General features: G+C 42.0%; 1 protein-coding gene and 1 non-coding gene across 7 annotated transcripts; both read right to left on the bottom strand.

The window, feature by feature from the left end:
• On the bottom strand, positions 1-25,630 carry LOC120450157 (mediator of RNA polymerase II transcription subunit 13). 6 transcript variants are annotated; one of them, XM_039633001.2, is made up of 14 exons: positions 25,507-25,630; positions 23,167-23,757; positions 18,878-19,193; positions 12,684-12,777; positions 12,537-12,620; positions 11,696-12,144; positions 10,939-11,626; positions 9,671-10,111; positions 7,883-8,063; positions 7,209-7,792; positions 2,372-7,148; positions 2,191-2,305; positions 2,016-2,131; positions 1-1,954 (listed from the first exon to the last, which is right to left on the bottom strand). In XM_039633001.2, exons 2-14 carry the CDS (start codon positions 23,233-23,235, stop codon positions 1,571-1,573), a joined length of 8,298 nt encoding a protein of 2,765 aa, XP_039488935.2. In that variant the 5' UTR covers positions 23,236-23,757; positions 25,507-25,630; the 3' UTR covers positions 1-1,570. The 6 variants fall into 6 exon arrangements, with proteins under 6 accessions (XP_039488935.2, XP_043862139.1, XP_043862143.1 ...); XM_044006204.1 differs by having other exon boundaries at positions 7,209-8,063; XM_044006208.1 differs by lacking the exon at positions 9,671-10,111.
• On the bottom strand, positions 12,347-12,488 carry LOC120450673. Its single transcript, XR_005616320.1, has one exon.
• Positions 25,631-25,831: the final 201 nt, after the last annotated feature.

The following is a 25,831-nucleotide window of genomic DNA, read 5'->3' as shown; positions in this document are numbered from 1 at the left end:
TCAGGTTTGCAAACAAGTTCGGTTTATTACACAAATAAAAAGAATACTAAATGAAATCGAAACTACTTAAAAGATATGCATGTGGGGTGTTGTGTTTCTATGTTGGTGTTGGTGTTGATAATTACTAGAAAACGTCTTTGTAATCGTAGGTTTTGTTGTTTACACAATTTACGCTAATTAAAATACACAGGTAAAAATAATTTCATTGTTTAATAATTGTTATCTTTCTTTACTTAATTGATTTTGTTTTAAACTTAAGCCTAGCGAAAATCGTTTAAACGTGCAAACTCAATTGTGGTTGTTGTGTTGTTGGTGAGTGTAGAAAGCTTTCCCGTTCTTTACAAACATTATTATTAATTTGTACACATTTTCGTTTAAGTATTCCATTATTAGAAAATTGGCTATGTGAGTGGTGTGTTTGTGTGTGTGTTAGTTGTTTGTGGGTTGGGTTCAGTATCTGTGTGAAGTACAAATGTTTCCCTAGGATTATACGAATACAAGAGACAACAAAAAACACACGAAATTAAAAACTCTTCCTAACCGCTCATCCTAATTCTACTCCTGTTCTCGTTCTCCACTTACTCCTACTCCTTCTACGTCCTTCTTCATCTGCGCTAGGCGTCCAGATATATATAGTTTTTATATATGCAATTTACAGTATACAGTTTCAGTTAATTATATGTTTTGTTGTTTCCATTGTGTGGGGCGTTTAATGCGTGTGTTCGGTGTTGTTTTACACTTCCTTCTTGTATAATTTAAATTTAAACTAATTCTCGCTTTGCACAAAAATTTACACAATTTATTGATTTAATTTATTAGATTTAAATAGGGTCTCCTCCTCTGCTTTTCCAATTTGTTGTAAACTAATTACTAATTGTATAATTACACTTCTGTTTTGTTTTGCTGCTGCTGCTGGTTTGCTGCTTACGGCGAATTGGTTGTAAATATGTACAAACTTTGTTACTTATGCTAAAATGTTTCTCGCGTTAACTCCACTCCGCTATTGTATATATATGACCTATATGCCTACATGTGTGTGGTTGTTTGTTTGTTGTTTGCTTTTCGCTATTCCATTCGCTCCTCTTTGTATATTTATAAATATTAAACACTAATCGAACGCCAGCCTATGTATATGTATAAAAAATAAAATTAAACAAACAATTCTTGCACTTGACACTTTTACAAATTCTCGACGACTAATAAATAGTAATGCTGTTGCTGTTCAAAACTTATCGGTAGACGATAATGTTGTATCCGCCGCTCTTATCGGTGATCGGTTTATGTTTAGTTTTCCTGTTGATTATGCTAAGTAATCTGTGCGTTGCGTTAACTGCTGCTATTGCTCTGGTTGTTCTGTTGGTGTTTTTGGATTCTGTTAACTTCTATTCATGGTTACTTGGTGTTGATTCTGTTTAAGATCCTTTCTGTTCTGAATTCTGTTGTTCTTTCAAGATTATATAGCTAGTGGAAGTTCTGCAAACGGAAGCATGCGACTGCGTTTGATTGATTTAAATTTTAGGTGATCCGAAAATCTAAGGATCTGAGAATCTTAGATCTGAGAATCCGGACCTTAGGCTATGGCAGCCGTCAGATAGTACAGATCCATTAGCGTCTGAACATTTATGGGTAGACAGGAGAGTCGATCGTGTGTGTTGGAGTCGAGCGCCAGCCAGGAAAGGGCATTGTATCCCTCGAGGACGAAGCGCAGAACATCCGCTGTGAGAATGGAGTCTAGCGGATGATCGTTGGCTGACTGATGTGCATTGGTCGAGTTGAGAATATCATCGGCAGACTGTATACTGGGCACATGGAGATGTAGGGCTGTCTTCAGAAACACGGGGCAAACATCTTCTAGATGCGGACAAGCGGACCAGAACCAAGCGGGCATGCGACCGGTTGGCGCCGTGGACACCATGTAACCCACTGATATTGGCTGCTGGTTAAGTGAACCAACCTGAAATGGTAGGTAAAATTAGTAAATGTTTTAAGTCAGTGGAATATAATGGATAACCCACCTCCTCTACTTCCTGGGGCGGCGTGCATTTGAAGTTGTTACCGCCTGCGCTCTGCCAACTCCGATTGTCATCCATGCGACCCGGACTACCATGATTGGAAACTCTGTCCATGTGAGCTGATTTAAGATAAACCTTTAGTATCCGCATTTAAAGACCAAAATTAAAAAACACTTACTTTCCCAGAACAGATCTCCAATGTCCGCATCGCTAAAGTCCTCGTTGCCCTCTTCCTCGAAGGTTAGGAAGTCGTCATCTACTTGCGGCTCATTTTGGAACTGGCGCGTAAAGGGCTGCGAGCAAGAAAATAAAAAGATATTATAACCAATCGTGTTAGATAAAGATGGATAAAAACTTACCGCACAGACGGCGCTAGTGGGAAAGACCAGGATGTGGGTGCAGGTCACGTCCTGTGGAGTAGCTAACGGGTTCTGCATTGAAATCTGTGAGAAGCGCTCATCTGGTGTAAACTGATCGGGCATCACGCGCAGCTTGGCATCCGGCTCCAGGGTCACAAGACAAGCACTCAGGATTGTGGGTGGATACATCAATGTACATTGTTTACACATATCCTTAAATTGCTTGGATGCCTTTTGCAGCTGTTGCTTGCTGAGCAAAAAACTCCACGACTTTAGTTCACTGTGTCCGATCCTTCCAATGCGGCCGATCACCAAACGCCACATTTGCGATGTCTGCGAGATGATTCCCATGATGAAGTCCATCAATTTCCTTAGGGCCACATAGCGAGCAGGAGCTTTTCTTCTCCGTGCACGATTTGGCACATCAATATTAATGCAGATCTTCTCCAGCATCTCGCCCCTTTCATCAGTGGCGGTGGCCAAAAGCCAAGCCTGATCCTCGCTCAGGCAGTAATTGCAATACATCACCGAATAACGATGTTCATTCTGACCATGCATACTTCCCGCTGATCTGGAGAAGTCCGTTTTGTCATTCCTCTCGTGCATGGGTGCAAGAACAAAAGGAGCCGTGTACATTTTGTAAGCCCGGCGATTGGGTTCATCCTTTGTCTTGAGAAACGCCTCCATATTAGCCGCCGTTCCAAAGCCAGTGAGACTTTTTACGGATTGGGCATGCACCAGATGCCGCCGGCACTGCGAAAATATATTAAGAGCAAGGCACCTAATCTCGTCCGAGAAACGCTTTCGATTGCCGCACGGTCCCAGTTCCATTACCGATTCTAGCGATATAATCTGTATGTTCATCTGCGATCGCACTGAATCAGGAACTGCTTTCAGCAGTTCCGCATAGCAACGAAGCAGAGCAATCAAAGCCAAACGCTCCAATTCGCAGCTATCCGAGGCGAAAGTGAACGGATTGACCACATAAAGGACAATGGCTGACGGGTTGATGTCCTCCAAAGTCTCACCCATTCCCAATGGATCTCCAAGGATCAAAGCGGGTTTGGTATCACCTGCTGCAGTGACTCCTTTTCCCACTCCGGGTTCCTGTTTTATTTCGTTGGTCTCCATCGGTTGTACTTGAGGTTCTGTACCCGGCTCCAGCTTGATATTATCAGTGCTTAAGTCCCCGCCAGGTAATCCGCTGACTGAAGAGCTATTCGAGGAGGAAGAGCTGCCTCCTTTGGTGTGCGAGTTCCCAGTGCCATCTGGTGGATTCAACAGCGTTTTATCATTTGGCACTCGACTCAGATATGGAGCCAACTGGTGAATAAAGGCAACTGCATACCGACGAATTTGCTCCGCCAGAGCAGCGTGCTCCAGGGTACGCAGCCAATCATCTAAAGGGGTCGTTTCCCGATCCGCGGGCACGTTGTTGCGAGCAGCGCCTACCTGAAGGAAGCCTTCCCATCCTCGAATGGGCGTGTGTTTTCCCAGCTTGCACATCTCGTAGGTGCTGCTTAGTTCCCGGAAATAGCTGCGAGTGCAACTCACCACATGCTCGTTGTCGGGACACACCACCACGTAGACAACATCCCGGGCATAAGAGTACGGTTCCAGGAGAAACTTATCCCAATAATGGATAGAGTGCGGTGCCACCGAGATCCAATCTTTCTCGTAGCCCACCACCACGGATGGTATCGGTTGGGGCTCACATTGTCCGGATGCACGGCCTGCCAGGCGATGGAATTGGCGCCAGGTTAGCGGTCCACTCACCGTGTTGTACGAACTGGCATCCTTGGAACCTGAACCGCCCCTCGATTTGCAATGGAATGCATTCTGCAGCATCGGCTGTATAGCATTCATGGTGCGTACAATCTCCTTATTGCTACGGGTGAAACCGACGGGAAGATATGGCCACTTGTGGACTGTCAACCGACCAGCACCAATACCCGCTAGCTTGTGACGCAAAGCAGCTGGTGGTGCATGAAAAGCTGTGAGTTGCTGTTGCTGATGAGAGCTACTGCTACCATTTCCATGGAAGTCCATCATGTTGTCCATACGTTGGTTTTCGAATGCCAATCTCGACTGCTCCAGAGCCAAACTTATAACGTCGTGTGCATCCATAAACTCTAGAACATTTGCAATTGATGCCAGTGAAGCAGTAGGTGCTCCATTGGTGCCGAAGATCCTTCGTTGACGGGACATTCGCCTCCGATGGGACTGAAGAGCTCTGTGCACCGAACTACTAGATGTTTGAATAATAGAGCACTGATCCAATAGCAGGTCAAATACAGCATGAGCCAATTGCTCCAGTTGACCACTAGGCAATCCACCCGCTCCGATTTTTTCCAAGGCAGAGCTCGGTTCTCCAGGTCCCTGCTTGATTTGGTTTTTCCTGCTAAGACTCTGGATGATACTGAGCAATGTAGGCTGCTTGTTCCTGCCCGGATCATCCGCGATGCCCGTGATCTCCACCTCATCTTCGTAAAAGAGTCCAGCGCGATGAGAGAGTCTTCGATTGACCACTGCACTGAAACCACACGTACATTCCACGGGATCATCGTCCACATAGCCGGTGATATGGGGATTACTGCTGGGCGGCGTGCAAGACGACGAGTTCGAGCCGCCATTCGGACCATGGCCATGTCCGGAGCCAGCTCCGGGCATCGAGGCTGAGGCTGGCGAACCCCCAAAGGCACTGATCATCCGCATGCCGCCAAAACCGGCGGAACTGGGTCCATTGAGCATTCGCTGTCCAGCCGCAGCACCTCCAGCTCCGGAAGGGAAAGGATTAAAGCTAACGCCTGGCAGGGGTACATATACTCCGGAATCAGCTCCGCGAATATTGCCGATCTTTTGTGTATCCGCATTGCACACACACACACTGCTACTATCGAAATTGTGATCCCGAAAGACATTCAAGGCGGTATCGTAAAGCAGTATGTTAACTAGGACAGAATTTACTTCTGGTAATTCCTGAAGCAGGGTCGAGGATCCGGCTGTCATCGTTGTTCCACCACTGGCAATGCCCGCATCGCCAGTGTAAGGTATCATACCCATGTGGCCGCCAGCTCCTGTTCCGTGACCCACACCTCCCGCTGCTCCGCCGCCCATACCATGCATGTGTGGATGCTCCTGCGAGTGAAGCGGCCGGTTCAAGTACGACGATGTGGAGGTAGCGGGACTAGCCACAGCCAAGTCATAGGGATATGGCGGTGGCGGATGCGTAGGAGTTGCCCTCGACATTGGACTACTTCTGGCGGCATACGGACCTATTCCGGGTCCCGGGGAAATTGGTGACATCCCCGCTCGGTGCATAAGCTGCTGCATGGATGCCCCAGGTGGTGCTTGTGGGCAGTTCAACTGATTCAGCAAATACTGACTGCCACCACTGCTCAACGGTTGAGGAACAGTGGAGGGCGTTAATGGTGTCCTCGGCGCCGCTGACAGGAGATCATGAAGATGCTGATGCTGGTGCTTCTGGTGGCCAACTCCTCCCGCTGCCGCCGCTGCTGCTGCGGCAGCAGCTTGTTGTTGCTGCTGATTCTGGAGCTGGAGCTGCTGTAGTTTCTGCTGATGCAATTGGATGCGCTGCTGAAGGGCCTGATGTTTCTGATGCTGCTGCTGTTGAGCTGCCGCTGCTTTAGCCAATGTAGCTGCTCTTGATTTGTGACTACTCCAGGTGGGTTGATAGAAGCATCCCGTAGGCAGAGTGAGCGGCGGCTGTGTTTGACTGGGCAGGTTGGTCAATGGAGCATATCGCGTGGAGCCTACAAACTTCTCCTGTTGCGGTGCTCGGTACACATAGTCCCAGTCATCAATGGGCTCTTCCATAGGGCTACCCAGTTCCAGGTTATATTCCTGCTTCACCATCTTGGAGACAGTCTGAATGGCCACCACGGTGACGGGCGCTTCAACGGAAGCCAGCATAATACTGTTGCTAGGGTTGCTACAGCCTGTTGTGGTGGTGTTGATACTACTCGTGATAGTGGTGTTGCAGGTCGTGGTGATACTACTGGTTATATTGGTTGTGGTGGTGTCCACACTGAGATCCGTCATGACCACGTCCGTTTGGCAGGGACTCGAGTTCGGGTGCTGCTGTTCGTGAGAGGGTGGTGTAGGAAACATCTTAGTAAGATCCTCCGCCTGAATATTGCCCGCTCCTGAGGCCGCAGCTGCTGCTGCCGCTGCCACGGCCGCACTGGCCACTGCTGTGCTCCGTTTGAGGTCTTCAATCGTATTGGTCACAGCACTGCAGCCACCATTCGAGGGGTTATTAGAATCGGGCGGTGTGTGGATTTGCACGCTGCTGCACTCGTCGTTCGAGCTCGTTTCAAACAACTGCTCCAGATCATTGAGAGAGGGATTCAAACCTTCAGCTGTGAAGAGATTACCCCCGCTACCACTTCCTCCACCGCTGCTGTTGCCGCCAGAAGATTTCGACGTTTCCTTGCAAGAGGGGGAATGCAATCCGGGCTCTGTCTTAATATTCAATCCCTGGAAGAAGCTGCTGCCATCGGCTTCTACATCACTGCCACTGGCAGTACTGTTGGCAATGCCCACTAGTCCTCCGCCGGAGCTGCCAGCCGCCTGTCCTACACCGCCTGCTCCTGCTGAGCCTGCTGATTCATCCAAAGAGAGCAACTGCGAGCCATAAACGGATCCTGGCGAAGGCATCACGGGCTTCACGTGGGTTTGCCCTTCGTAGAGGTTCTTGGCATACCTAGGTCGCCGTTGCTTTTCCATTTTCGGACGTTTCACCGTGCTATAGTCCCTGTAGTTGTGAAAATTCGAAAATAAAGCGATGTTTAGAAAAACAAAAAAAAACACGTACCAGTATTCCTGGTACTGAAAGTCGTAGATGACCTCCTTAAGCCACTCCTCGTCGTAGAAGCTGTCCGGATCCTTTAACGTCAGCTTTGGCGGGTTGTACAGTCGCTTAAAGTTGTTCAAGGCCTCCGTGGTGGAGGTAACACCTCCGACCCCCCGACCTTGAGCACCAGGTTCCTGCTTGATGGCCATAGCCGCCAATGGAGTATGCTGCTGCATCTCAAGCTTCTTGACACTTATAGTGCCCATTCCATTCCCTCCAATTGCATTTGAAGGTCCGCCAGATCCGGCGCCGCCAGCTGATGTTGCTGCCGTGGGCGTGGCCGGTTGCTGGGCGGGCACACTTCCTGGACCCGTACCAATGCCTTGCCCACCAGCTGCTCCTCCGCCGGCCGCATGATCCGTATAGGAGGGCGGCTCTACGCTGGGCGTCTGATGAACATAAGGCGAGGCCGTAATGCTCTTGTTGTCGTGCTGGTCAGTTGGCGTGGGAGCCGGTGTATTCTTGTCTAGCAGGTGGTCTATAGGCGTCGGCGGCTGTTGCAGATTGGAAACGGAAGTTGGCGCATGAGGACTCATATTGAGCAGCTGTGAAGTGGACAGAGATGGACATCGTGTTAGTGAAACAAGTTGGCTAGGGGTCAGCACATTTGTTTTTGGGTCGTCACTTTCACTCACTTGCTCAGCTGGCGGCACGGATGTCGGTTGCGAATGCGCCGAATTCGGATGCGGAGAGGGAGCTGGCGTTGCCGGTGATTCCACGGAGGCCACCGGCATCGATGAATCGCCACCCAAGGAATTGCGGGAGTACGTCGAAGCTCCGCCATGTGGTGTTCCATGAGGTGTATTCCCCAGATTTCTGTCGGAATAGAAAAACATGTATATTGAAATTAGCATATTGGATAAATTATTTTAAGATTAAGTGGTGTCTCATTATTTATCGAAAGGTTATGTACAATGTCTTATCTACGTATAATGTAGCTATGTATACAAAGGTATGCCAGTTTATTAATCATTTAAATATATATTATATTACTTGGGATACTCCAGCAACAGAAGTGCCACAAAATAACCATAGCAAAATTAATCATAAAACCATATCCATTGTTTTAGGATTAGATGTAATAACCAAACCGTTACAGCTGCAAAATAATATCGTTTAAAAGAGGTGCTCTTTGTTTAAGTTTATATGGAATTCCAACTACTATGGTGTCATAAAAGATAAATACATTAAAATAAAGTTTGAAAATCTATTTCTAATTTAGCTTTAAGACACTCCAATTGTTTGTTCAAGTAAACTTTAAAAATTCTTTGCACACCCATATAGTTTATATAATATGTGCTTATGTTATTTACAATAAAGAAAACCAGCAAATAAAACTAAAATCATTCCACAAAATGCATCAAACCTTAGAGAATTGAAACAAAGATACATGCGGCACCAAAACCAAAGTATTTAAACTCAATCCAGTATCGAATACGAGTATTTGCAAAACGGGCCATGAGAAAATGAGAACGACAATGGGGAAGTGGATTCCGGGGTGTACGAGGGTGGGGGGCAGTAGATTACTAAGCTAGGCTAGGTGCTACAAAACGTGTTGTATGTCCTCGATATGGAAAATATTATACAATTTGTTATTAGGCCGTTGCTTGCAGTCTTTTGTGTTGTAGCGTTGCTTTTTAATTTGCTTAGAATGTTGCTAGCTTATTTACCAATTACCAAGAGCGATTAAGTGAATTGGAATTAGAAATTGTTATTTCAAGATGACGACGCGTGAATGTTTGTGTGTGTGTTGAATCCTTTTTTTTGGGGGGGAGACGTGATGAATTAAATGCGCCCCTCTTTTGATTCCAATGTGTTTCGCAAAGGGCAGAAAAAATATTCTCAAAACTAACAAACAAAATAATAAAACATTAATCCAAAGGTTAACAGAGCGTGTGAACCGAGTGGAAATAAAATTATATTAATGTGGATAAAGAGCGAAAGTTAGAGGACTTGTGGTATATATACAGTAACAGCCAAAAAAGTAGCACTCTAGAAGACACCTTTCTCTAAATATTAAGATTTTTAGTTTTATTTTGCAAAGGTGCAACAGATTAACAGATCATAGATATCAAGTATATGTTCGTAAAAGAAAAGGCCAAAGTTTGATTTTGGAATACAACTCATTATGATTTTGGTTTGTAAGCATTTTTCAAATTTGTATTTTTTTTTGGATGCACTAAGATGCAAGTGGATCTTAAAAAAGTGACTGTTTAAGCAAAGTCAGCCGTTCTAGAGCAATGCAATTCGAAAATAAAAGACCTCAAAACGTTTATATATGAAAATGGATCCCATAGTGCTCTTATTTGATCGCAACGGTATGTTAAAAAAAGAGAAAACTGATAAGCGTTAACCTAAAATATAGGCAGCACTGGCTATAATGAACAGACGCCACTTCACTTCACTCCACTCAACACACAAACCTTTGTTTTGGTATATTGGTGTCTGTGGTGGTGTTGCTGTGGCTTTTGGCTCTAGAGGTGGAGGCCGTGGAGGAGGCGGTGGATGCCAGCGAATGGAGCAATCGCTTGTGGAACGGCACATTGTGACGCCGGGGAGTGGCCGCGGAAAAATTGGAGGCGCAAGTGTTGCCCAGGGAACTGGAATGATGCGATGATGTGACTGCTGTTGCCGGCGGCCCAGGTGTTCCCGGTCGCTGCTGCTGCAGATGCTGCTGGTGGTAATGCTGCTGCTGGTAGGACGACGACGACGAAGATGATGAAGATGACGAGGACGACTTATTGCCACTGGCACTGGTAACTGCTGCTCGCAGCGCAGGCGATCCCAGCGGTTGCTGCGGTCGCTTGTTGTTGCTGATGTTGGTAATGCTGCTGCTGCTGTTGCTACTGCTGCTGCATTGGGCGCTGAAATTTGTTTTTTTGGTTTGTTTCGGGTTTAGACACTAGCAACACAATACATTTAACGCTTCACTTTCGTAGCTCTGTCGCTTGGCTGAAGTTTTTATTATTTGTTGCTGCTGTGTGGGTTAGGTAACTCAAAAGAAAGTTGTATAGAAAAAAAAAAAACGGAAAAAATCTATTGCCTATCGCATGCAGAGATAACAATAAACATAAGGTCAACTACCGCCTTTAACTGCATATTGTTTCTAGGGTAAAGGTACTTTTTTTAGCATGCCATCAAAGCGGGTTCGTTTTGGTTTATTGGGTTTTTTCTAATTTCCCAAAGGAGCACAACATCTCCACTACATCAAGTTTATATCGATTTTATATGCAATTTAAAAAACATTGTTATTATATTAGAGGCAGCAACAAGATATTTAGGGGTCACAAAAAAAACAAAAACCGCGCGCAAGTAAAAGACGAAAGGGTATTTTTAAAATCTCTAGATGGAAACTTGTTTTTTTTTACAAAATGATTGCATTAGATGTGGAACTATAAAATAATATCAAAACACAATCACGGTAATAAGTAACGATAGCATATGCCATATATGTATATCTTTATGCTTTACTATTTTTTGTTAAAACCAAAACCTAATCAGCTTCTTAAAATTAAACTTGCTAACAGCACCCAAACTAACAGAATGAAATATTTTCTCGGATAATTCCAGACTCTTGAACTACAATTTGAAAACTTCTAGAGATTGGATAAATACCCTTGCATATAGAGAGAAAGAGCATGGCAGGAATACTCCACTATAATTTTAAAGAATCTAAAAGATCGAAACTCACTTGGTGCATATGCAGGGTGCCTTCTGCATGGGATCCACAAAGTTCCAGAGCTTTTGACGTTGCTGCTGCTGTTGCTGCTGAATCTGCTGCTGCACCAGTTGCTTTGAGTCCTGCTGCGGCGGTTTATTTAGCTCATTCTCGTCGCCATCCGCAGATGATGACACAGTTCCCGAGGCGGTAGTAGAAGAAGCAACTGCTGCTGCCGCCGCTGCTGCATCCACATGAAGCGTGTTCATCACGCAATCCTGCCAGGTTCGTTCCGGCATTTCCACGGCAGCCGAGGCGGGTATGTGAGTATTGTTGGTATTGAAGGTGAAGCCCGAGGTGGGCCTTTGATCATAGTAGGGTTGGAAGGCGAGACGTTCCAGGGCGCTGACCGCTTGTGGAGCTGCCTTGCGGGATATCTCTTTGGCGGCAGAAGATGCAGTAGCTCCAACTCCTGCTCCTGCTGGAGCATTGAGGGAAGCTGGACCCAAGGGAACCGCTGTTGCAGATGGAGCTGCGCCCATTGCTGGAGGAGCAACGGCTGCTCCAGGTGGGCAGGAAAGCGAGGCCAGAACAGGTACATCAGCCGCCGCTCCACCCACTGGGCTTTGCATCTTCTGCATCTCGACGAACTCCATGTGCTCCATGTCGTCCAGGTCTGTGACTAGTACGTAGTTCGTGGGATGATACATCTTATGACCACCTGGGGATGAAAATTAAACCAATTAGACTGCATCCCTGGAGAGAAATTAATCTAAAAGTATTCACTCACCCGACACCACTTCCACCACGGGTGGCACGTCCGTGTTGTCCTTATTGCACAGCGGAAAAAACGAGGCCCAATCCTCGAGGATCTTCTCGGCTATGGGATCGCTGGCCTTATAACTATTGCCGGTGAGTATGCCCGCAATTCCAAAGGGCGCCAGCATCACCTTACGCGCGTGCGGTGGTGGCGCTGCCTTGGCCGCTCCTTCTCCGCCGTCCAGTGCCTCCATGCCGGCTCCATTTGGATCCTGACCAGGATTAGGCACTGCTCCGCCTGCTGTCGCGGTAGATCCATTTGAACCTGGCGGAGAACTGGTCGCTGCAAAGGCTGCCGCAGCTTCGGCCAAATGCTCCTTGGTCAGCGGACGCACGGCGGGATGCTCGCGCAAATCTATGGAGGCACAAACGGTGTCGCCGTGCACAAAGAACGTAAATGAGAAGGACAAGTGCTGGGAGCTGCAAAAAGATTGGAAATGATTAGCAAAGTGGTTTCATGGAAGAGTTAAGCCTATAAGCCCAATATTTTGTTAAAAAAAGGTATTTTTGTTCATTAAAAGATTGTTAGAAATGTAGTTGTAGTAATGATATTAATCGAAAATTCATAGTTATGAATAAACTGAAGAATATTGATTCGTTATAAGAGAATCAAATAGATGAGAAATGTCGCAGGAAGAACGATACAATGCCACAAGCTTCAATGTCATTGCACAGAGTTCCTGTTCATTATTCTGGGATATTGCCGTATTGTGAACTTGATAAAATTTTCAGCTTTTTTACAAAAGATAACGCATATATCCGAACAGTCTCTGTATATGTATACCGAATCTGTTGCACATCCAGGCACATACCTGCGTCCAAAGAGGCGATCGCTGGAGGTGCAGGGCTGCACAAACCATTTTCCAAAGCGGACAATGTCCTTGGTAAGCACGAATCTGAGGTAAATTTTGATATAAACATTAGTTTAAATTTGATATTTATTTTCTGTATGATTCTACCTCTCCATGAGATTGTGCAGCGCCTTAAAGAGCAGCGATCGGCACTCGTAGGTGAGAGCTCCTTTCCAGGTGCCATTCCACAGCGCTTGGTTGGCTAAGAAATAAATAAACAAATAAATAATAGAAGAAAGTTATTAATGTTATATTAATTTTTAAAATATATATTTTATTCTTTATGGATCTAGGGTAAAAAATAAATAAATACTTAGATTATAAATCTAAGTAAAATCTTATAAATCTCTTTAAGGTGTACTAGGATTTATACATGTACACAACTTTTTGACAACAGTTGAAATCAGATCTTATAACTTAAAAATCAATAGGTTATTGCCTTATTCAATGTTGTCAAGTTTAATTAACTTGCGTTGGCGTATAAAAGTCCTTATATTCTTATAAGTAAAACGTTCCCGAAGCTCCAATTCTGAATGCATCTTCAAGCGCCAGGTGTATTTCTCTATTTTGTCAACATCTAGTTTTTATTTGATTTCGGGGCTTCATTGAAATGTAAAAGTGGAAAATACCCAAAAACAAGTGGAAGAAATAACCAGAACTAACAGCAAGAGAAATAATGAGAAGAGGCGTCTACAACGTAAAACAATCAGCCTCAAATGACCCCTCTCTTTCACAACCACTTTTCTTCTCTCTTTCTTGTACCGACGCGCGCACGCCTTAAGAAAAACATAACTTTTAAGACTATTCAAATTTGTTATTGTTTTGTTTTTGTTTTCGTTTTGCATTTTTATCGTTTTTTTAGGAAAATGACAAACAAACTTAGAGCGAGAGGGGTAGAATGCCAGAAAGAGAGAGGCACAGAGCGGCCCAAAAAAAGCAAAGCGGTGGATAAAGATAAAAATATGTGTAAAACGGAATATGTAAAAATGCAGCATGAGAAGAGAAGAGATGTAAGAGGTGGAAACAAAAAACCGCCAAGCAACAAAACAAAAATCCGAAGCGGAAGTGCAAACACTTGAAACATAAAGAAAAGGCAGTAGAAGACTGCGGGGAAAATAGAAGGGAGGATTTGTAAAAAAAAATAAAAAGGAAAGTCTAGAAATTTTTGGAAAATTCCTAGCATCCACCCCCACCTTTAACGGACACACATACACTTTCAAATATACTACGGGGTAAATCTCTCTTTCGCTCTATCTCTTCGATTCCCACGCGTGCATTGATTTCTCCTGCTTCTTCTTCGTGGGTCAACAATGTTGCACGGATAATTACGTAAAGGTAAATAACATGGACAAATAACAAAGCAAAAATGGCTTAGCAGTATGATAACTATTCTTGTTGTATTTTATGGCTACTGTTTTTCCCTCAATGAGATCAGCGTGAGTTTTTTTTACAACGACGCTTAAAAACTCACAAGCACACTTTGGCTTACAAGGGCAATGTACGATTATGCCAGTGTGTGTGTGAGTGCGTGAGAGAGTCTGCCTCCTCTCTTCATCCTCGTCCACCTCCTCATCCTTACCACTATTATTATTCCGCCATCTACATGTTCCCATGCCTATGCTTCCAATTTCCATCCTGCAGGCCGGCTCTTCTTAGTTTCTCTTCTTCTCTCAGGTCACACACCACACATACACACACATTGACACACTACTCAACGGCGAAAAGTTCAAAGCTCGCCAAAATTATAAATAAATGTCCGCAAGGGTAGGCCTGTGGAAACAAAAGCAACAACAACTGCAGCTTCAGCCACTCTCTCAGCAAACAAACAAATAAAAGGAAATCAAGAGACGAGCGAAGCGAAACGGCAAACAAAAAACAATACTGATGCAGAAGAGTGACTTCAAGCGATAGCAAACAAAATACAATGTTCTCGCAGAAGATTTTATGAGGTGGTAATTTAGAAAGATTCAAAGGATGTTTTTAAAATTTTCCGACATCACAAAATAACACAAAACATTTTTTTTTAACGTTTAAGTATTGGAATACAAAGTAAATGTTTTCTTTTTATGGGATTTATAACTGTGATAACATGTTTTTCATTAAGCTTTCTTTAGCTTCAATGGACTGTGGTACCTTCTCCCACCACAGCTGCTAAATATCATCATATTTCCCTTTTTCCTTCTTCATAGGAACAGGAATTGTAATCGGGTGAATCGGAATCGGGGAATCGGAATCGACGGCGACTGCTCAATGCAAATTCCACAAACACGTAGAAGCTGTCTGTGTGGGTGTATTTTTTTTAGCACGTGTGGTTTGTGCACATGTTGCTGCTTCTCTCCCTCTCCGTTGTTTTTAAAGAGATGGTAAAGAGGTGGCAAGTCGCTCTGTGGAAAGTAGCGAGTAAGAGAGAGAGTGGTTGTTTGGGAGACAAAGTGCCGCTAGGCGTGCACTCGTTCTTGTTCACCCACACACGCACACTCTCTTTACTGACCTTTTTGTTTGTGGCCCAAAAAAAAACATTGCTATTTTAGGTTAGCATTTTGCTATCGCAGCAGACCTCCTCTCCTCTCCCGCACTCTCTTTCTAAGAATGTGTTTGAGAATTTCACAAGAACTGTAACGTGTAATTAAGAGAGCGTTATTTAGCAGTTTTGCATTTGCGTGACACATAATGAAAACAAAAAACGAACACACATAACAAAAAGCAGCAACAAATGTTTAATCAAGGTCAATAATCTGAGCGCACACACATTCAAAATATGTTTAGTAAGCGCAATAACAAATCGAAAAGCCAAAAACCAGGTAAAACCACACGAATACAAAGACTTAAAAAAAAAAAACAACTACAAAATGAGCAATAAAGCGCATTGTAATTAAGCCCACGATTGCAAACCAGTTTAAGCTCATCGGGAGCCAAGAATCGCAAAAAGAGAGAATCTCTCTGCGACTCTTTCTCTATGATTTGCAGAGAGCAGCACGTAATTAGTGGCTCCAATTGTGAAGCACACACACACATCTGCCCCAGAACACACACACATAAATGTGACAGCTGTTTAAGGTAAAGTCGTATGCCATCGGAGTGCAACAACAAACAGTTTGAGTACAATGACAACAAGTAGTGTGTGCGGGTTGTTATTTTATTATTTTTAAACATAAATGGAAATTGGGGGTGTCCTTTAATTCTTCAGGGTATAGGTGTGTTTCACGTTGACGTCTACTGTGCTTTATAATGGTAAAAAAAATTATGGAAAAGGCAAACAGCATGAAGGGAAAAAAACGCAAAAGCAATACAATAAGCATGCAAATTAGTTTACTATGGCAGTGAAAGGTGTATTTAGAATAACAATAACTACATGAAAAACACATGATACATTCATACATATTCAATTAACAATACAAACAAAAAACATTTGTCCTTCCAAATTGTAAAAAAGATTTACCACACTCTCCGCGGAAAAAAAAATATGTCAAATCAAGATTTTAATAATGTGGAATCATAACTAATTTTAAAAATATAGAAATTACTTTTTACGGAATATTTAAACCTGAACTTCATCTCAAATTACTCAGAAATTTAAATTAATAAAACTCAATCGTAAAGAACATGTAATCCTAAAATATATTATGCATTAAAGTATCATTTTTTATTCCACTGTGCTGACTGGCTGAGATTTGCGGCGTTGCCGTTTTCATGTACAGCAAATCAGAGAGCTAGTAACAGTAACAAGGTGTTCTCTCTTCGTCTCTCCGCTCTCTTTCAGAATTTCATTCACACGCATTTGCGGGCACGCACACACACACAAAAACAAAACGACAATGTTTTTTGCCAGTTGCGTTGTTTATGGCCGAAAAAGCTATAAAAAGTATACGAAAATTCGACCAAAAAACGCAGACAAAGTAATGTCAATGCAATTAGTCAATGTCCTTGTCATTAAAAGTGCAATAAATAAAATAACGCAATGACAAAGGCTAACACGAAAAACAAGGCGAAGTCTCATCAGCGGTGGAATCAGCGGTGGAATCAACGTGCATTCAACTCTCAACTCCAGACGGTAAAAAAATGCGCGCCTCAAAAGGGGGCTAACGTATGACGGCAGAACAAGCTAACTGTAAAATCATTGGGCCACAATGACGTAGGCAGATATGAAAAGATACAGTCGGACTTCCTTATCTCGTTCGGAAACTTCAAAGAGAAACGGTGGGTAAATGAGAACTTCTGGAGGGCTACACGGATGCGAAATTTTTAGTTCTAAATAGGAATAAAATTGTATGTTTGATCAAAACACTATTGAAAAAATTATGATCTCTTACATATGTACACAGTACGACTTATAAATAATTATGCATTATAAAAAATGTATACGGCTACTTATTAAAACTTAAAAAGTCCAATTGAAAATTTTTTTTTAATCAATTCTCCAATGAATAATAATTACTTCTGGGAATTATTATAAGGTAGTTATATATAAGGTAACTTTTTATGATTTCAAGTAATAGCCTTCACATTTTTGTTGTATTATTATATTAACTTGTGGATAATAAGGAACCATTATATTTTAATAGTAATTCTTTGAAAGACTGTGATATCTTTAACATTCATATTTAATAAGATAACGGAATTACGGATCTCGAGCGATCGCGGTTGCTTAGTGGGTAATGGAATTTGCCATGGAAAAGCCGAAACCTCAATTTAAATTCTACGTTGAACAATGTACGTAGTGTAGTACGTAGTTAGCGGTCAGAGATAATGAGGCAATAACAAAAATATTTAATAAATAGTAGCCACACGCAATGGCTGATAAGAGACGAAAGAAATGGAGATGGGGTGTGCGAAAGAGAGCGAGCTTCTTTCGAAGGCCAGTTGTGTGTATTGATATTTAACAACCCTCGAAGGAGCAAGCGAGAGGGGAGCAGAGCAGAAGGGGGAGCGTGAGAGCACCTTCCTTCTTCGTTTGCATAATTACCAGAGAGCGACGGAGAGCGAAAGAGAAAAAGCTAGCGAAAACATTGCAAATGACAGGTGACGTTTCGGCATTACTGCTTCCTCTTTCCTTCTTTGATGCACTATAAAAGAATTGATAAGATTTAAGGAATATTAAAGGGTTTTAATGTAAGCTCGGAAAGCCGAGTTCAAATATTTGTAATTATATTATAATATTATTAATTATTATAATATTTAGTTAGGAACTTTTTAACATTTATGTTTAGAAGACACTGTTGCAATTAGCACATTTAATCTTAACATTTACATTACGTTATTAAAAAAAAATTATGTATGTATTTAACACATGGAACTTTTTATTTCCGTGTGAAAGTCGATGAAAGAGAGGAGACAACCGCCTACGTTTGACAGTTGTTGCTTTTTTCCTTTTATTCTTTCTCTTTTCTGTTGCCGACGGTTCAATACGACGCCATGTGAGTTGAATGACGCCAAAGGAAAATGAAAAGGCGAGGAAGAAAGATTGCGAAACGACGGGGATGGAGAAAAACGTAGAGAGAATCAGAAGAGCAATAATAATAATCATCTGCCGCAATCGAAATGTATTTTGCGTGTTTCTCTGTTTGTTTGTTTGTGTGTCGCATTTGTTTTGGCTTTTCTCACACAGATTCACCCACACACAAACGTCAAAGAGATGGCAAATTTGTTGTTGCAATTGCATGCGATGGATGCGGCCTTGAAGCTTTATTAAATTCATCACCCACTTGGATGTGTGAGTGAGAACGGGTATGTGTGTGTCAGTGTGTGGGGGTGAGAAAGGGAGAGCAAGAAAATACCACAATCGATCTTAAATGTAACACATAGCATTCAAACTGGTAAATAGTTTTACTTATTTAGAAACTTCTACGAAAATGTCATATTGTATACCTCGTAGCTAATACCGGACTACTTAAACCTTTGTGCTTTACGGCAGATCGTTTTAAAAATGTGTGTAATTCAACGCTTTATAATCAGCGTAATAATAGTTTTCAAAATATGAATGAAACCGATGTAATTCCGATGTTCACTAAAAGCAGTGTTATGAAAAAATAGCAACAAAATTCACCATGGCTTAGAAATAACATTATTTTTCTTACTAATATTTTGATTTTAATGTTCACTGGTTGGGTTTCGATCGGTTTTAGATCGCTGGGCATGGCCCAGCCAAGTCTATTTTCCAAAAAGTCAGTGAAAAAAACGTCGCTTACGAACAGGGACATAAAAAAAAAATACCTTTATATTTCTTAGTTCCTCATGCACTGCTATTTTAATGAACACAGCTGTATGTATATTTCATTAGAACCTTCTCAAGTCCAGAAACTTACCCGCCACTCGGAGCAGCTCGGCATCGACCAGTTCACTGAGATCGGGCTCCTCGCCGTACCAGAAGATCCAGAGCTCTTTGGCGGCGGCCAGCGAAAGGGGCGGGTGGACCTTGGTCGACGTGGTCATCTCGAAGTTTAAGGCATTCGGGTCGGCGTTGTCCGTCTTCGTGGATTGGACCCTCCTCCACACGCACAGCATGTCCGCCTGGATGCATCGCGAATAGGAGCGCAGGATCGGGTCTGCCAGAGGATCGCTCGATGCGTTCGGTCGCTCCCCGTTAACGAACTTCCGCCACTTTATTCCACATAAATCAGTCTGCAATAAGTTAATAGAGAGTTAGCAGGGAATTAGTCATAAATGCGTATGTAAGCAGGTAATGGTAGCCAGACTAATGCCCAATAGGTTCTGTAATACACTCTACTGATAACTATCGCTCCACTATCTATATATATCTGTAGGGAAGTTCCTATCATTTGTTTACCCTGCCGTGACAAACGTTCCGTGTCTGTATAATCTCCTTATAAATGACGTACGGAAAACAGCAAATTCCTAATTTAAGACATGTTATCGCAGACGCTGTTAGCGAAATCTTAAAAAGATAAACTTCACTAATAAAAATCTACATATTTTATTTCCAATAGATTCATTGAATGGAATTTTAGTGATAGCTGTGTTTGCTGATGCTTAGTGTAATAAATGTGAATTACAAAATTTGTTTATTAAAATTAAATGTATTGTATCAACAGTGAACTATAAAATGATTCTCTACAAGGCTAAAGTGATCAAGCTCATTTAGATCCCTTCAATATGTATAGTAATTTAATTAACTTATCCAACCAGTCCATTCCAGATGAATAAACTGTTGTAAAATCGTAGATGCTATTTTTACATCGATAAATTCTTTAGGTCTTAAAAATAAAGCCTTCATCATCCCAACCCATCTGACTCACTGAGATTTTAATAGTAAACTGCTTTATCGGATTTTTCATTAAACGCCAATTCTAACGATGACGTTAGATTGAGTTACGAATTGCTAATTTTGTCACGATTTGAGAATCGATGGAAAGTCAAGCAAAAAATATATTAATCTGTTACATTTTTTTTGTAAATACGAAACGACATAATACAGAAACTTTTCTACACAATATCTTATATCTTGAATACATCTTCAAGAACTGTGGTATAAAGACTTTTAACAAGTGTATTTCAATATATGCAAAAACGATAATAATCTTGAGTTGTTGCCCACTAATTTACCAGTGTTGCGAAATCTTTAAAAACACACACACATGTAAATACATTCCTCATTGCACTTGGCAGCAACAACGAACAACAACAACAAAAACAGGCCAAGCATAAACGACCAAAGCGAAGCTCGAAAATCTTCCGCTGCCTCGCAACTCAAAACAAAAGCACGAAAAAAACGGCAGAGGGTGGGAAGGAGGAGTGGGGAAGAAGGAGGAGCTGCAGCAGAGACATGAGAAACTTGGGGCACCGAAGAAGAAACAAAAAGCGAAAACGAGAGAGAAGCGCGGAGAAAAAGAAGAATGAGTGACTGACTAACTGGGCTTATGTAGCTTGCTGGCTTTTTAGCTTTTTTAGCCATCTGGGGTCGTCATTGGCTGATTCCGCTGCAGTTGCGTTGGCTCTATACAGCAGTCCCCAATTTTACAAACGAAAAATACTAGACTTCCGCACAAGACTCCAATTTTTCATTAATATAAATTTGGCAACAACGGTACATATCAAACTATGGCTTAACCAAATTGTGAATATCAGTTAGCAAGTCCAACTAAAACCGCAAGTCAATATTAAATGGTACCTTTCTATAACAATGACCAACGTAATTGAATCTTAAATCCTATTTGAAATATTTGAAGTCGGAATGCTTACACTGAAAATCCGTTCAATTTAAATAACGAAAAAACAAAATGATGTATCGCAATGAACTTTCAATATTGGCGTATGTAGGCTTGCACTTCTCCATCTCAATAGTTTGTCAAAAAAGTAATTATCACCGATTATTAAAATCCCAAGATTTGTGTATTCCTAGTTGTACACAATTCAAGTGGGGGAAACTAGACCTATGGAGGTTTTAAGATGGTAGAAATTGTATAAAATAGAAATAAGTTGCTGCTGTGGCAAGTGGCGAGAGAGAAGGCAAGCAAGCAGTCTGAAATCAATGGGCCAAAGCGAGATGGCGCCAAAATAAATAACTGCACCTTCAAACACCCACACACCCTCACATACGTACTGGTAGGCAGGCGGCCGCGCACGCACACAATCAGAGCCGAAAGGTATTCCCCCAAACCGGCCATTCTCCCCAATTCAATTCTCAAGCCCTCTCTTTTTCCGCCGTCTTGACGACAAAAATGTATGTTCCACATTCTTCCGCTGCTTGCTTGGCTGCTCTTCGTTTTTGCCATTTTTGTGTGTGTTTTCATTTTCGCTCTCATTTCGACTCGCTGCTTTTTCTTCGCTTCGAGTTGGTTTGTCTTTTATTTTTGGGCGAGTTATCTCGTAGGTTGATTTTTTCTATCTTTTATCTATCTTCCTCTCCCTCTCGCTTTTTGCAATCCTTCAACGAGAGAGGAGGAGGTCTCTGACTGTTATCATTCCGACATTCGCCTGTGTTTGTGTTTGTTCACGCGCGCGTGCCTCTCAAGTTCAACTTGCTCTCGCGCGCCGTCTCGCTCTGTCGCCACGCTCTCCATCTCGCTCAGAGAAAGTTTGGCGTTTGTTATTGTTTCGTTATTTCGTTGGCGTCGGCCCTCTCCCCCTTCTTGACCATCTCTCTTGCTGCTCCAAACTCTGCAAGAGAGTTGTAAGCAGACACAGGCAGAGAGGAATAAAGAGAGCGGGGAGTGGAGCAGGAGCACGTTGACTTGTATTGTACGCATTGTCGTCGTCATCGCCTCCTCTTCTTCCCTGACTATTTCACTCGGCTTTTCTGTTTCATTTTTTCGGCTTCTGCGTCCCCTCTCATTTCTGCTATCTCCTCTTTTCGACGCGAGATTCATTAAAGAAATATGCCAAAGCGGAGAGACAACAGCGCATTCACTAACTAGCTGGGCCGACAAACTAGTCGTCGGTCGTAGTCCCCGAGTCTTCAGTTTTTAGTCGCGGGTCTAGAGTTTTCAGTTTCGACTTTGGGTCTCGGGGAAAGGAGAACCTGTTATGGGCCAGAAAGTCACCGAGCCGCAGTCACGAAGCTACCCACAAAGTCACAGAGCAATAATTGCTGTGGGCTGCCACAAAGACACCCGTTTTTACTGCTACAGTAAACACCCGTAATCTTCTACTTTTATTTACTACAGATATCTATCATTAACAAATATCTGGAACTTCACTGTGTTGGGTAGAATAAATGTTTGACGTTTCCAGGAACGCTTATTTATTATTATTGCCGAAATAGTATAGTTTATAGATAGTATTTATTTCATAGCAGGGGTATCTGCAGCGAAACTAAAAATATCTTTTTACAATCAACATATGTATCTATATTTAAAATTGAAGCCAAATTTAAGCTGATTTTTTATGTCCTTCTTTACGTTAAAATGTATTTTTAAATTTGTAATTAATTAAGACAACACGTATAATTAAACTCTTTAGAAAAACGTCTGTTTTAATTAACACTCTACCAAAAATGCAGATACCATTTATATTGCCTTTTAAGCCTTACAACAAAATGACAATTAAGTGATTAAACACATATCAAAACTCTTCATTTTGAATGGTTTGAATGGTTTATGAATGGTTTGATATTGAAATTTTACAAGATAAGGAAATTACTTTTTAAGAACTGAAATATTTTGAATAACCTATAAATAACAGCCATAATTTAAAGTTTAAATATTACAATTAAAGGTAAAAGACCTTAGGAATGAAATAACCTCTCACAATATAAAACTTTAAAAAGTTCCACTTTTGTTCAACAGCAGGTTTACAAAAATACAAATATATACAAATAACAGCATATTTCTGTAGGATATTTGCGAAGAATCTGCAGCGATAACGATAAACAGCTGTGTCTGACCGGCGGCGTCTACATTTTAGCTGCCAATCGATAAGAGAGAGAGATGCCGAGCGAGGGTGGGGAAGAAGAGGATCCCATGATCGGTAATTTAAATGATTGTCTCTGTTTGGGTGACACACCCCCGCTAGCCAATAAGCCCCCCACACCACGCCCCCTCTTGAATCCTCACTGACCTAGATACTGTAGCAAAAAAATAAAGCCCATTGCGAAAAAATAAAAAACAATTGCACAGAAAAACAACACAGTACTCACCAAGGCATAAAAGTTTGTGTGGCAATCCTCCAAACTTGCACCGTTTGTCTGATGATTTTGATGCGTCATAGTTCTTGGCTTGTTTTCTTCGCACAGCAGCAGCACCTCATTTTCTCAACGTTGTTTGCTTATAGTGTATTGCTATTATTGTTATTTATCCGATGTGTTGTTATTTGTTGTTGATTTTGATATTCTCTAGTATTTTACACATTTGCTTGCTGATTTTTCTCCTCTTTTTATTTTGGATTTGAATTTTTTATTATTGATTCTGCTGCACGCACACAGCCACACTCTCACACACACAACGGTATAGGCACGGACACACACGCGAGAGAGACGACACACACGGATACACAAATAATGAAGAGCTCTCTTTCGTCTCGTTTCTTTACTTTCGATATTTTGTGGTTGTTGTTGTTGTGGTGTTGAATTTGTTTGTAATTAGCTATTTGATGTTTGGTTTTGATTTGATTTTTATTATGTGTATTTTATATTTATCTGCTCTCTGGGGAGAGATTTAAGCGTAAACGTTGCTTTGGCAATGAAACACACATAATGTAAAATTAAGCATGTTGCTTTGTTGTTTTATAGCTGGAATATAAGAAGAATTAGACTTTCAATGCACTTTTTTCCCCCGCTCGGTATTTGTTTCCTTTTCCGTAATAGCTTTGTTTATTACTTAATTTTCTTATTGTTTTAACTTGCTTATTTGTTGCTACACTCACTCGCACACACGCACATAGATCACAATTACAAGGGTTCGTTCATTCGTTGTTTCATTCATGCAAAAAGAGAGCAAGCCGAGAGAGAGCGACTCAGAAAATGACTTTTTTTCAACCAAAGGCAGCGAGTATACACCGCACACGCACACACACACATTTACTTCCAGAAACACACAAACGACGATGAAAGTCGTTGGATTTTCGTTAATCGTTGATGTAGACAAAAAAATAGGTAAGAGTTTGCGGCTATATTCCAATTTAGGCCCAGCTATTTTTTGTTTTTCGGAAAAGAAATACTTTTTCAGAGCTCAAATTAAGATGAGTAATAGGGAAGCACCAACACAAACACTCGCGCGTACTGTGAACACATGAAAGTCGAGGCAGCGGTTATTATTTGGTTTCAAAAAATTACAGTAATTTAAAATATATATTTGTATTTAATCTATTACTTAGGCTTGAGTTTCTTGCGCTGTATTTTGGGTTTTTTGCGCACAAATGACGAGTCAGAAATTTCCGAACCGACTGCGAACGCTGGTCGCCACACACAATGGAAATTTTGCTCGCCTAGCTTTGAATCGGCCATATATATGGTATATAGCCAGTATGTAGTGTAGTTGTGCCAGCGGCGAGTGGCGAGAGAGCAGAAGAGGCGAGTAGCGGCCGAATTCGAATAGCGGCTTTTGCTCTTTTTGCAGAGCAGAGAGAGAGAGAGAGGTGAGACGGAGAAAACAAGTTTTACCAGCTAACTGCATTTGCATTGGTGTGCGTGTGCGTTAGTGGCGGCGGCGTCTGTTTATCTCGCTCTCGCTCGCTCTTTGTGCATCTCTTGGGGATGCAACCATTTTGAGCGAGAGGCAGACAGAGAGAGACCGAGCACATAGATCGATTAAATTAAGGGAAAAATCTCAAACTAAAACGAAACTCGAAAGAAATCCGAAATTCCATAAATTATGCACTATACAACACTACACAGTCACACACACGCACGCAAATATGTAGTGTGCGAAACGTGATACATAGACGGGCAGCAGCATTCCTCTCACACACACGCACCAAATATACACCTACATGGCAGAGCAACCACTTTCGTAGTTTTCCTTTCGCCCCGTTTTCTCTGTTTCTGGGCAGTAATGTGTGTGTACACATCAGATTTTCTGATTTTGACTTTCGGCCTCTCGAAATAGCCGAAAAAATGCCACCGATAACTAAAATCGCACAGTTGTTGCATATTCCTCTTTCATACACTCTCCTCTTTTTCCAGCTCTTTTTTTCAATCACACACACACACTAGCATGGGCACATCGCCGGGGCAGCGACCGCTAGAGCAATTAAAAACCATTAAACATTTCCGCTGTCACTGCTTTAAACCGTCTTGAAAATCATGTAATGATTTTGCGCCACAATTATTTGTCAAACAACGGCACTTGGGCATTATTATTTATATTTAATTTGCTGCAGCTCTTCTCACACGTACACAAACATACAGCAAACACTCACACCCTCTCACTTCTCGGACAATCGCTTTCGCATTTGCATTTTTCAAACACTTTTCTACGTTTTAATCGTTGTTTTCGGTGTTCCTTTCGTTTACCGATCTAGTTTTGGATTGACTCTTTACATTTGGTGCCACTTTCTCTTTCGCATTCGCATACGGAAAAATCTGCGATCGATTTTTATACCAATTCGCAACAAATATTAGGGAAAACTTGCCGTCGGCGGTAGAGCCAGTGTTGCCAGGTAGCACAGACAGAAACGTACTAAAAAGTTGGCACAAAAGCGCTAAAAAATACCATAGAACACTAATTCTATAAGATGGAAAAGTTTAAAATATTACTTCTAAATTTAAGAAGGTCTAATTTTTTAATTGTTTTGTACATTTAATATATAAAAACAAAAAAAATAAAAGCTCTCTTTAAATTAAGTTATTTTTGATTATGACAACG

This window comes from Drosophila santomea, chromosome 3L, assembly GCF_016746245.2.
Source record: "Drosophila santomea strain STO CAGO 1482 chromosome 3L, Prin_Dsan_1.1, whole genome shotgun sequence".
Classification (NCBI taxonomy): domain Eukaryota; kingdom Metazoa; phylum Arthropoda; class Insecta; order Diptera; family Drosophilidae; genus Drosophila; species Drosophila santomea.
Note: the sequence above shows the minus strand (reverse complement) of the source record. Positions and strands in the feature narration are given on the sequence as shown.

Coding starts and splice junctions, on each gene's coding strand:
- LOC120450157 (XM_044006204.1), bottom strand. CDS start 23,235: ATGACGCATCAAAATCATCAGACAAACGGTGCAAGTTTGGAGGATTGC. Junction 12,621..12,683: donor CTGCACAATCTCATGGAGAG/GTAGAATCATAC, acceptor AATTTACCTCAG/ATTCGTGCTTACCAAGGACA. Junction 10,112..10,938: donor GCACCCTGCATATGCACCAA/GTGAGTTTCGAT, acceptor AACAAATTTCAG/CGCCCAATGCAGCAGCAGTA.